Source organism: Pelodiscus sinensis, chromosome 2 (genome assembly GCF_052426305.1).
Source record: "Pelodiscus sinensis isolate ZL-2025 chromosome 2, ASM5242630v1, whole genome shotgun sequence".
Taxonomy (NCBI): Eukaryota; Metazoa; Chordata; order Testudines; family Trionychidae; genus Pelodiscus; species Pelodiscus sinensis.
In genome coordinates, this window is record NC_143053.1 from 81,321,253 (window position 1) to 81,334,528 (window position 13,276).

A 13,276-nucleotide genomic window follows, 5' to 3' on the forward strand; every position below is an offset into this window, starting at 1 on the left:
ATTAAAATTAAATGCAAATTAACTATTTTATGCAAAGTTTATTGCAAACGGCATACTTTTCATTTCGTCACATGGATGACAAATCTAAACAGGTGTTAAATCACTCTGCCTTTCATATCTGAAGGCCAGATGAAAAAAAAATCCAGGAAGCTGAAATATATGTCAGGAACATTGTAAAGTACATTACATATTATCAACTTTTAAGTTCAAAAAATATGAACAGGAACATAACACCAACTATACATGTTGTGTCCAAATATATTTATAACTGATTTAGACCAACTGACATTAACTGAGATTTTACAATGTATTCATCTCAATTGAAAAAAAAAAACTTGCCTACACTAATGTGAAGGGTGAAACTGAGATCTGGACTGCAGCACAGGAGAGCGCAGGGCACGCTGGCCTCACGGCGGCACGGGGGCAGGCGAACCCGCAGCCAAGCGGGGGAGCGGGGCTGCGGACGTGTCCTACATGGCAGGCTTTAGGACCGCAGCGGCCGCCATGGACGGCGGCGGCGCGCTGTGCGCGCCAGTTCAGAGGAGCGCCGGGTAGCCAGGAGAGGGGGAGGAAGCGGAGACTGTCCTCGCACTCTCAGCCAAAAAGCGGAGGGCCCGCGGGGTCAGAGAGTGCAGGGCACGCTGGCCTCACAGCGACCTGGGGGCAGGGCGAACCCGCAGCCAAGCGGGGGAGCGGGGCTGCGGACGTGCCCTACAGGGCAGGGTCTAGGACTGCGGCAGCGCGGCCCGAAGCGGCGTGCTGCGCTGCGCGCGCCAGTTAAAAGGAGCACCGGGGAGCCGGGAGAAGCGGGGGCCGTATTAAATCCGACCGCGGGCCGCAATTGGCCCGCGGGCCGGACTTTGGACATGCCTGTTCTAAGGACACAAAGAAAATGAACTTAAATATAAAAGATAACACCAAGGACATTGGAGTGGGGAGAAATCAGACAACGTGCAGTGCAATTTTGGTTTCTTTAGTACTTTAGAAAATCTGGATTTTATAACTTGCTCTTTATTTTTTAATTTTTGGATCAGAAAATATAGGACAATGTTGAAAGAAAAATTCTCTAAATTATTGTATCCTACACTACGAGGTCCCTCTCAACAAACTACACTACATATTATATATCCACATACATATTAAGAAAGGAAGAGACTAGTATCAACAGGGCTCGACAAATCCCCGTTCACCAGCAGCGTGCGCATTTGCAGTGTGGGGCTGGCAAGTAGATTTCACCGCCGTTTGTCAAGCCCTGAGTATCAAGCACCTGATTCTATAATGGACTAAACAAGGACAGAATTTCTGACTTCAGTAGAGCTCTGTGAGGAAATTGTACAGGCCCTGGACCTGCATGTGTGTGTGAGAGAGAGAGAGAGAGAGAGAGAAAGAGAGAGAGAGAGAGAGAGAGAACATGCTAGCACTTCAGTCTCATAAGAAGTTAGGGAAATTCTTATTTAATACAAAATGTTAACTCTTGAGCCCCAAGTTAAAGCCTCCTGTCTCAAAATTCCTACATCCCATCCTACCTATAACTGCTGATAGAGTAGAAGAAATGTGTTAACTTAGAGGCCAGAATGGTGTTTTATGGGAGCGCTATACACAGCTTTAGAAGTATATAATTCTAGATACTGGTTAAACTGGTTGTGGTTTTTGTGCCAGCTTTCCTATAGCTTTTTCAGAATTTTCGGCAGACATAGTTGAATGTAATACATTAATTCTCACCTTCTGTCCCACATTAATTCTCACCTTCTGTCCCAAAGTGCTGTCTTGTTCATTAGTATTGAAAACTGTGACATTTTCCAGATTAAACTGACTTTGCAAGTTAAGTCCTGCAGAAAAAAAAACCAATTTTTTAAAAGAGCAAATATATGCCAGTCTGAGAAACTATGAAGTTCACAGAGTCATGATTGTTACCCAAAATACAACAACCAATCTGCAGGAAACAAATCAAGTACCAATTTTTTTTATTTAAATAAAAAGTGAAAGGTTTTTAATTTCTATATTAGGCACAAATTAAACTAAGAAAAAGTTAGAAGCTGATTTCTGGTTAAGATCAATTTTATTTGGAGTAAGATTATACAAGACTGGAGTATTTAGTCTGTTTTATGTTACTCTTCTTTTATGTGAAATACATAAAAGCTCACCTGACTTCTCTGAAAGAGGAAATAATCTAGCAAGGAATAGTTGAATTCTTCCACAAAAGACTGTATTTTGTGATTTAGATAATCTTCTTAGGAGGTCTAAGTAATATAAAAATGAGAAAACAAGAACAAGCAGTAATGTTATCTCCCAATTTCTCATCCACTTTATCTCTAGCACTAATTTTAAATGTTCATTTAGGTGGGACTCATATAGCTAATAAATTTGAGAAAACTAAATTATAATGCTTGTACCTTAAATTATCCTTGCTCTTCAGACCTTAAATGCTTATCTACTGTATCTGAATGGATCAAATTTCTGAAATCCCACAAACCAAGAGCTTGTGAATTCCCTAAAACTGTCTTTAAAAAGAATTGCATAAAGAAATCTATTGGACCATTCCTTCCAATACAGTCTCTGGCAATGATGAGGGCTTAAATATCACTCATTTTTTTTCTCTCTCTTAGATCTCTCCTTCTCTGTGTTAAACAGAAACTGTCCCATAACCAAAAGCTCATATTGAGCAGCAAGGTCTTGAACACCTACCAAGACAAAACAACTCTTTTAAAAAACTGTTAGAGAAAATATTCTAATGTGATTCAAATATTAAGACCCAAGTTTTGTTCAGAAGCTGCACAGCACTTCCCTTAAGAAATGCTACTCACCATTGCACATTCTCAGCAAGTAATTCTTCCCAGCTGAATAAAACGTATTCTGAAAAAGAGCAAATGTATCAATATTGTTCAGAGGATGCTGCAATCTTCAATAATTTTTATCTTTTCAACACAACAACATAATACAAGTCACTTTAATACTAGAAATACGTCAATCTGAGCGCATCTTGTTCTTAAACCTCAATTGTGAATTTCCACTTTTGAGAGACTCTACAAAATTAAAATATGTCCCATTAATTCCAAGAAAATGTCTAGTTCATCATGCAAATCAAGCTTCCTGTCAACCTCTATACAAATACAAGGAATGCATGTAATCATTTTTCTGAAAGGCTCTTAACAGAGTGGAAGACACTGATTCACATGTATCCCATTTTTATTTTTCCCTGTATGTGTTTTATGTATAGCATTAGCAGAGAGGAATCCTGTGGCACCTTATAGACTAACTGAAATGTTGGAGCATAAGCTTTCGTGGGCAAAGACCCACTTCGTCAGATGCATATGTATAGCATTCAAATTAAGAAAAGCATGTAAACACAAGATTCAGAACAGCACCAGCTGGCACTAGAGATATGGCAGTACAAGAAGTGAAATGGGTGATGTTTAGGATAGGGATGTTAAATTGTGGTTAGTAAGCTAATCGAGTAGTTGATGGAATTTCCATCAACTATTCTGTTGTCAGTCAGGCAGGGTCCTCCTGACAGGTCTCTAGCTCCATCGATGATGATATCCATAAGGCTGATTGCGTGTGTGCTCAATGATGTGTGCAGTGTCGATATGTTGGTTAACACAGCAAACTTCAAGACAGCCCCCAAAGACCACAAATCAGAGGAGGATCAAAGGTGCCCAGCTAGGATTATTATTAAATGAAGTACAGTAATAGTTGTCAGTAAACTCTACTGAACCACTATGCCTATGGAATTCGTAACAATGGAATGACTTAATCAGTGGGTGGTCTCACTGCCCCCTCAGACACCACTTTACATACAGGTACAAACAAGTCACACATCGCTCCTGACATGTCAGGTTACCACCCTGTGATGCTACTTAGATACCACCTATCACTCTGTACCTTGCGGTTTGATCAGATCGTCTCTATTTACCATGCTGTCATTTTAGACCCTTTCCTGAACCTGGGTCTCTATCTCTGGGGAGCGTGGGTACCAAGGTCTTTTTTAACGAGTTGGTATTACCATGTACTTTCAAATTATGACTAAGAATGTTATAACAGTTACAGTTATTTTACTAGTTGATGCAATTTTAACTACTCGACTAATCGATGTTCATTTCAGAGGTGGAATGCAGAAGTGCCTAAGGGCTCCTTGTGGAGCTCTTGTACATTTCAAAGGAGGAATGCGGAACTCTGCATGCAGTCCGGGGTCAGCAGGGCTTCCACTGGCCTGGGACTGCACACAGCATGCCAGCTTTGAAATATACAAGAGTTCCCAGGCTGACCCCAGGCTCCATGCTGTGCTGCCAATTTGAAATGCTATGCAGAGCCGGGGACTCCCCAGCTGATCATGGGCTACGCATGGATTTCAGCCGAACCCAGGATCAGCTAGGAACTCCCCAGATGACCGCGGGTTCCGCGCAGCATTTCCACAGAACCCTGGTTCAGCTGGGGACGGAAATGCCACCCTGGAGCCCGGGATCAGCAGGGGAGTCCTCAGCTGACCCTAGGTTCCATGCATAGTAGCAGCGAAGTGGCGTTTCAAAGGGGCAGCGCCGCACAGCCAATCCTGGGCTCAGCTGTGCGGCGTTGCCACTTTGAAGTACCCTCTCTTCTCCCCCTTTGTTGCCTCTATCTGATAGAGGCAGCAAGGGTGGGCTGGGGGGAGGAGGGGGGCGGGAAATCAACTAGTCAACTCGTCCTTAACATTCCTAGTTATGACAAGTAACAATTACTGTTTTACAGTGCGTACCTAGTACCAATTACTATTCTATACATGGGCCTATTACCAATTAGTGTTTTGCAATCTCAGCCATGTTCGTGCCATGCTCTGTGAGCAGGCTTTATGTAAGCCATGCTTTGTCCATTGTTAGCTAGGCCTCAGACCAAGCCTGTGCTACATGAGCTTATGTATTGGGCCTTCATCTTACCCCATATTCAATTAGTGGATAAGGGGGTTAGCTCCCAGGGCAGCAGTCCTGACTCACATTGGCTCCGGGATCACTGTGGCTTTGCTTTTTAAATGATGTAAAAGCCCTGGACTGCTCTTACTACATTTAAAAAGCAGAGATGCAACATTTGGGACCCTGCTGCGGATCTGCTTTTTAAATGTAGTATGAGCCTGGGGGCTCTTTGGCAAGTTATGACTTACACATACGTTATCTTTGGCAAGAAAGAAACATGCTTTAGAAAAAACACTTACAGACTTCCACGTAGTGACATTTTTTTCGACAAAGGTAAAAATTTTATCACAGTGATCCAAAGGAAGGCAATCCAGAACATCTCCCAGAAGCACAAAAGGGGTTGATGCTGTGCAGATTCCTTTAGAGAAAGGTGGAGTTCTAGTTATCATTTTAGTCAGAAAATATAGTTATTAAGTGCAAGCCTAACAAGAACTGTATGAGGAAGTTGCAACATATCATATTAGAGAGATGGTACCAAGAGGCTACAGTGTAAATCCTTCTGTTTTCCCGTAGGTGTGTGCACACAACCATGTACCATATCTAACACTATGGTGGTACTGCTGTAATACAAATAAGATAGATACAGCAGTAGTAATCACAACTCAGTAGGTTTCCAAAATAAGACATGTTGGAATTTTTGTTTAAAAGTAGTTATTACAATTAGGGGTGTCTATTAATAACAATTAACTCAAAAAAATTAATTGCTATTAATTGCACTGTTCATAGAAGAATACCAATTGAAATGTTTATAATTGTTTAGATGCTATTCCACATTTTCAAATATACTGATTTCAATTACAACACTACAAACTCTACAGTGCTCACTTTATTTTTATTACAAATATTGCTAGTGTAAAAATACATAATATTTTTCAATTCACTTCATACAAGTACTGTAGTGCAATCTCTTTATCATGAAAGTGCAACTCATATTGATTTGTTTTTGTTACATAACTACACCCCAAAAAAACAATACAAAACTTTAGAGCTTACATATCCACTCCGTTCTACTTCTTGTTCAGCCAATTGCCTAAAATAAATACGTCTGTTTGCATTTACAGGAAATACAGTAAGACTCCAATAGTCCGGCACCCAGTTGTTCAGCACTCCTGATACTCCGGCATCAAAATGTCAAGCGCTCCTGTCCAGCTGATTAAAAAGCTGGCCGCTCAGCACAGGTGCCAGCTGTACCCAGAAGGAGCATAAGGGTGGGGGGGAGGGAAGTGGGATCGTGTTACAGTATGGAGAAGAGCGTTTTGCTTCAACTAAGGGGAAAGGAGAGGGGAAGGGATCAGGTTACAGCATGGTGAAGAAGAAGTGAAGAGGAAAGGAGAGTGGAGAGGGAGGAGGATCAGGTTACAGCAGGGAGTAGAAGCAAAGAGGAAAGGGGATGGGTGAGGGAGGGAGATTGTGTCCCAGCCACCTGTTAAGCCGTACAGCTGTACCGGGACCTCCCGATATTCTGATACTCCGGCATATCTGATAATCCGGCACCACGTAGGTCCCAAAGGTGCCGAATTATCGGAAGTCTACTGTAATGTAGTTCACTTAGCTGCTATGTCTTGTGAAAGAGAGAACAGGCATTTGCATGACACTTCTGTAGCCAGCACTGCAAAGTATTTACATGCCAGATATGCTAAACATTTCTATGCTCGTACAGGTTGGACCTCTGTGGTTTGACACTCTTGGGACCTGGCCAGTCCCAAACAAGGGAATTTGCCGGACCAGGGGAGAGCCTGTCACCAGCCTCCCAGGCACACACCAACTCTGTTTCTGGCCCCAGCCAGCCCCAACTGCCTTCAGCCAGCTGTTCTGCCAAAGCCTTCAGTCCTGGGACTCCCAGCTGTGCCTCCTGAGTCCCCTGCCACAGGGCTTCTAGCATGCTGCAGGGCTCACTGCACTGCCTAAGCCCTTGCTGTGCTCCTAGCTGTGCCACCAGAGCTCCCCCCACAGCCTGAACCCCTGTTACAGGGCTCCTAGCTGTGCAGCGGGGCTCTCTGTATCGCTTGAGCTCCTGCCACACTCCTGGTTACACTACTGGAGCTCCCCACGCTAGCCAAGTCCCCTGATGTGGGGCTCCTTATGCCGCCAGAGCCCCTTGCCACAGGCGCCTCACCCCCATACCACAGGACTCCAGGAGCTGCCTGAACCCCTAGCTGCACAGCTGGTGACTCATACAGAGTTGCTCCCTACAGCAATATGCTACTGGTAGAATCCTAAATTCTCCTTAAGTAGCACATCACTACAGGGAGCAGCTCTGTACAAACCACTGGAGCACCCCGCACTGCAGAAATCCCTACACCACCTGAGCCCCTCTTGCAGGACAGGTGTTCCAGGCACTGGCTGACCCACCCTGATGTGGAGCTCCTTACGCCACCAGAGCCCTCTGCCATAGGGCTCCTGTCCGCATTGCGGGATTCCCTGCGCCGCCTGAGCCCTCTGGCGCTGTGTTCCCTGCCCACCACTGGCCTCCCTGGTCCAAGAACATCCGTGGTGCCTGACCAGAGCGTCCCGGTTTAGGGAGGTACAACCTGTATGTGCTTCAGCCACCATTCAAATGACATGCTTCCATGTTGATGGGGCTTCAGGGGGTAGCCGAGTTAGTCTGTTACAGAAAAAACAACAAATGGTCTGGTAGCACTCAGACCATTTGTTGTTTTTCCATGCTGATGATGCTCTTTAAAAAATAATGTGTTAATTAAATTTGAGACTAAACTCCTTTGGCTGGACTGTCCTTAGGATTTATGGAGCCCTACACAGTACTATTAAACAGGAGCCTTTATGCCCAATGGTAGCCTAGGGGAACAATGATGATTTTTTTAGAGATGTGATTTTATAATCTTCAGCAACAGATTAATGAAATATTTTAAAGCAAATTTTAAACTCAGGTCCTATAGACTAATGCCATAACTTCAGAAACCTAGGGGTTTCAAATGACTGTTAAATGGCTTCATTACTACTTAAATGGCTCTTTCACAGGTTCAATTTTCTGCTAAAAGGTCTGGTGAGTGGAAAGTTTTTTCACTCTTAAGTTAACTAGATACTCTCTGGAGTTAGATTCACCAGGCTTCAGAAGCCACAGACCAGAGATAGGAAGGAACAGGAGAGTGGACATTAGGATTCACTGATGCCCCAAATTTTGAGATGCCCCAAACAGCTGCATATTCTGCATATGGTTAAGGACGACCCTGTCCTTGGGGAAGATCTATATGTCTACTGCTCTATTTTACCTGCAGTCTGCCTTATACTTCATGTTATAGCAGTCTCCGATGATGACCAAGCACACGTTCTTAGTTTTAAAAACTCTTTCACTTGCAGATTTTACAAAATGCAAAAAAAGATACCAATGTGAAATTTCTAAAGCTAACTATAGCACTAAATCCAAGATTTAAGAATCTGAAGTGCCTTCTAAAGTCTGACCCCCGTAATCCCAGTCTGAAAAGCGCTGAGTTAGTCAAGTGAATATTACAATGGTGCTCTGATAAATGGATGCAGAAGTTACAGAGATACACAGCATATGGAATCACACCGAATAGGTCACACTTTATACTAATCATTCATGAAATAAAAACATTTTGCAGAACAATGATTACTGCAGCTTTTTTTTTTTTTAAAACAGGAATGCACTCAAGTGACTTTATTTTTCCCTATTCATAAACAAATGGAATGTTTGCATTTCACTCCTCACCATAATATCTTATCACTTATGCAAAGGAGTTCACCTAACTAAAGCTAAGGACCATGCACTAGCAGAGTCAACATTTGTAAATACTATTGAAATGATATGGTAAGTAAACTCAAATGAATACCTCATATCAGGTTATTTTATATAAATTACTCACCATCTGTAACTCCATTAATAGCAAGAGAAATAATAGCCAAGACATTTTCACATGAAGCTTGGTTTATCTAAACAAATGTAAAACATATTTACTACACAGAGTCCAAATAATTTGTATTACTTTGATCAGATATATTTAATGAAGTCAGAGAAAGCTAAAGTCTTATTTTACTTAAATATATTTTATTTTACAAAGTTCAAAGCCTCACTAAGGGCAAAAGGAAAAATCAGTGTTCATTTCCCCATGAAATTAAGCATATTAGGAAGTAACATTCTGTAGCAAGTATTTCATATAAAGCTCACACTAAGTTAAACTCACGCAGCTAAGTGACATTTCCAGATTACTTATGGTAATTAATGACTTTATAGCACATTATGCATGGCCAATGTCTAGATTTCCTCTGCAATTTTCAGTTATCTGATTCCTTCCATAAACAGTGACTGGGTCTATGCTCAAAATTTAAATTGCTACTGCACTCAAGAGCATGAATGGTGGACTTAAACTCCAGTATAGATGCAGTCAGGTTCACAGAGGAATAGTTCTGTTAACCTAGCTACCTTTGCTTAGGGAGGTGGAGTGCCTACAGTATGGAAAGAAATCCTACATCACTCTGGACTGTATCTATACTATGGGATTATGCCTACAAAGCTACAACTATGTTATTACAGCCTCCGCAGTGATATGCAGACTGTTATTAAACAGTTAACATGCTCCACCAAAGAAGCATCTGCATTTTGTTACTGGATGAAGTGAGTTTCTCTATATTTTGTGAAGTGCTTAGGTATGAGCAGCGATACTATTCGAACCTAAGATTAAAAGGCACTTGTTGGGGTATACACAACTACAGACAGAAAAGTTAGGGAATGTGCACTTTAAAAAAAAAGTTTTCTTTTCGAACTGCCAAACAAATCCTCCAAGTGTGCACTCTGTTAGGTATTCTTTGATGCAAGTTATTGTTTTCAATTTTGTTTTACTCTTAGGTTATTGTTCAAGGGCTAAATAATGAAAAAAGCACTCTCTCTTGAATTTTCTTATTAAGACACTATGTTATGAAACATTATTTGTGAAAGCATTTTAATTGCAACATTTTTAGTTACTATTTATACAGCAAAGTGACTCATTTCAAACTTCATTTCTAAGTTTCTACAAGTTGTTACTAATAGTCAATACAATACACTCAAATGGCGAATAAGTATACATCAGCTGTACATTAGCTAACATATGCAATTTCCATTTATAATCAACAGAATTACAAGTGATGTAAAATGAAACACTTACAATTTCCTCTTCTAGAACAACTCTGAAAGATTGATCCAGGGTACATTTCTTTTCATTTTCACTACAAACAGAAAATTGTTAGACTATATTGATGAAATTGTCAGCATTAATAACAATGATTTGAAAAGACATATTTTTAAATGAAAAGAGCTCCTTACCTTCCAGGAATCTGGTTGAATGCATTCAATAAGGGCTTAATAGTTTTGTTGGTCAGAGCATCTCGAGTAGAATTCTAAAAACAAAAATGACAAAATAAATTGCAAGAAACTCCCAACAGAAAATCATAAGGAAACCAAAAGTAGTTCAGATACAGGAGTCTCTTTTTTAAATCTGACAAAGAAAAAAAAAGTTAAATATTAATCAATTTACTTGCTCTTTTAATATGTGGGGATTACCGTTAGGGATGTGAAAGGTTAACTGGTTAACCTTAATGGATGATGCTTACTGGTTCCAGTTAACCAGTGAGAGCTGGAGCAGCTCCTACCCACCGGGCTGCTCCAGCCATGCGAGGCCCACTGCAGATAAAGGTGCTCAAGCCAGACCAGAGCAGCCCCTATCCATGGTCAGCTGTAGTAGGGCCCACCCCCCGCTCTCCTACACTCTCCCCTTTAATTGGTTAACTGGCTAAACACTACATCTAAACTGTTAACTAATTAAGCAGAATTTTACAACTCTTATTGCCACAGATCAACTTCCACTAAGAACAAACCTATGCAATGTGGTGGGTCATCATACATTGGAATGTAATGCCTTTAAATCACCAAAACATATGTTAAAATAATTAAAGTGTTCTTAACATGACAAATGTTCTAGATTAAGGATGTTAACTAGTGGTTAATTTACTAGTGAGTAGTTGATGAAATTTCCATTGACTACTTGACAGGCACTCTGCATTCCTCCGTTGAAATGTACAAGAGCTCTCACTGGGGCACCTGTACATTTCAAAGGAGAAATGCAGAACTCCACATGCAGCCCAGGGCCAGTAGGAAGTCCCATTGACTCCAGGTGGGCTAGCTTTGAAATGTACAAGAATCCCCAGGTGACGCCGGGCTCCATGTGGCATTTTAAAGCAGAAGTGCCCTCATGGAGCCCGGGCTCAGTGGGGGACTTAGAGTCCCCCGCCTCCCGCACACTGACCCAGGGCTCCATGCTGCGTTGCTGACTTGAAATGCTACACAGAGCCCAGGGTCAGCTGTGCGTCACTGCCCTTCTAACACTGTCTCAGCATTTCAAAAGGGCAGTGCCGCACAGCTGAGTTGGATATCAGCTGCGCAGTGCTGCCACTTTGAAGTACCCTCTCTTCCCTTCCCCTTTTCTGCCTCTATCTGATGGGGGGTGGGGGGAGAAGAGGCGGGAAGAGGGGATCGACTACTTGACTATCCGATAAGCATTTGCTCATCAGATAGTCGACTAGCCCTTAACATTCTTATTCTAGATCAGCGGGTCACAAACTTTAGCAACCCAAGGACCCCCATTTTGATTTACAATTTTTCATGGATCCCCAACAACATTCCCTCTAATTTTTTCAATCCATTGTGCGGAATAAATCTTGCGATGTGTACCAAGACATGCGCAGATGTTCACTAGCAGTAGAAACACATGCTGCTGACTGTAGGCGCTCTGCTGATCAGCCGCGCTGTATCTGAATCTCTCCTGGGTGGCTGCCCAAACACTCAGTTTACAGGGAACACTGATTCTCCCGCAGGCTTCTAATTTTCTCCACTCACCCATCCCACCCTACTCCATCCTTTCCCCCAAAGCCGTGGCCCCACTCCACCTTTTTCTGCCCCATCTCTTCAATATCTTTCTGCCCCTTGCCCTTCTCCACTTCCACCCCTCCCAGGTGGCACTGGGAGGGAGAAGGTGGGCTTGACTGGCAGGGCCAGTGGCCCCCAGAGTGCCCCCATGGACCCCTATAGGTCTGCACAACCCAGTCCGAGAACCGCTGTGCTCTACGACGGCCTGGTCTACTCACGAAGCTGCACCAGCCCAATGGGACGGGGGGGGGGGGGGGGAGGGGGATTTGCGGATTTAAATTCAAACTGATTTAACGAAACGGGTTCACGTGCAGCTGGGCACCCTGGTGTGAGTGTGGCGCGCGGTGGGCCCCGACACCAGGCTGCCACACATGCAGGTACCCGCCTTTAACCGGATTCCCTTTTTAACGGACTAAACCGCGGCAGCCCCCAGCGCCAGGTGACGGGCACCGCGCTACCTGCGCAGAGCCCCTGGCGGGCAAACCTGCTGGGTCTGGGACCCGGCTCCTCCAGTCCGCCCCCGCCCCCCCCCCGCGCGCCGCGGCCTCTCAACGGCCGGGAGAGAGGCAGGCGAGCGCGCGCGCGGTGGGGACGCGCCCCCGCGGGGTTATGCCAAGCACGTAGCAGGGTGCGCCGGGCACCACCGCCAAGCCCCGCGCCAGGCCTTTGTGTCGGGGGAGGAGGGGAGTCCGCGCGCTGGTTCCGGCTCCGCGCATAGCCCCACCGTGAAGCGGAGCCGCGCCTCGGGCAGGCTGAAGAGCGGTGGCGACATCGTCCCTCCTCCAGGCCCCGCGCTCTGGGGCTTGGACTGATGACGCCATCGCGCGGCGCCCCCGCTGTAGGAACCATAGAGAGCAGAGCTCCCCCCCTCTCTCCCCGGGCTAGAGCGCCCCCAAACAACGGCCTCTCGCTTCCTGCTAGCGGAGGGCACGGAGGGCGCCGCCCAGGGGCGGGGAGTCTCTCGCGGGGCGCCGAGACGGCCTGTGCGCTGTCTCCCCTCAGGCGCTTCCGTGGAGCGGCTCTAGACCAGGGGTGGGGAACTGCAGGCCCGCGGGCCGCATCCGGCCCCCATGCTCAGGCCTCCCGCAGCTTGCGCTGGCGATCCAGCCCCGCTGTTGCTGCATCATGGAGGCGGAGCGCACAAAATCTAGGAGGCTGCCCCCCCCAGGCTCTAGTGTGTGGGGAAATATGGGGGGGGGGGGGGGTCTGCTTCTCAGTCAAGGGCCATGCCAAGAGGGGGGTTGTTTTCTTTTGTTTCTCACTTGTGTGTGGCCCCTGATTGATTTTTTTCAGTGGGTCAGCAGCCCCCAAAAAAGGTCCCCCCCCTTGCTCTAGACCAGCAGTGGGCAGCCTGTGTTGGTTGGGGTGCTATTTGTGGCCATGAAACGTTTTGTCTATTGTTGCCCGCACACAGGGTTGCCAGATTCTTCTGGTTTTTGTCCACATCATTTTTTCC

At 44.7% G+C, this 13,276-nt stretch overlaps 1 protein-coding gene across 3 annotated transcripts in view; it reads right to left on the bottom strand.

Moving 5' to 3' along the window:
- Positions 1-12,702, bottom strand: part of THOC1 (THO complex subunit 1) — a 31,319-nt gene extending 18,617 nt beyond the window's left edge. For 2 of the 3 annotated variants that reach the window (XM_075920912.2, XM_089776297.1), the window contains exons 1-8: positions 12,545-12,702; positions 10,222-10,295; positions 10,064-10,124; positions 8,786-8,852; positions 5,183-5,301; positions 2,805-2,853; positions 2,145-2,240; positions 1,723-1,829 (exon numbers count right to left, since the gene is read on the bottom strand). In XM_075920912.2, coding sequence (XP_075777027.2) covers positions 1,723-1,829; positions 2,145-2,240; positions 2,805-2,853; positions 5,183-5,301; positions 8,786-8,852; positions 10,064-10,124; positions 10,222-10,295; positions 12,545-12,592 — 621 coding nt within the window. In that variant the 5' untranslated portion in view covers positions 12,593-12,702. The remainder of the gene's footprint in view (positions 1-1,722; positions 1,830-2,144; positions 2,241-2,804; positions 2,854-5,182; positions 5,302-8,785; positions 8,853-10,063; positions 10,125-10,221; positions 10,296-12,544) is intronic. The other variant, XM_075920913.2, reaches the window with a different exon arrangement.
- Positions 12,703-13,276: the final 574 nt, after the last annotated feature.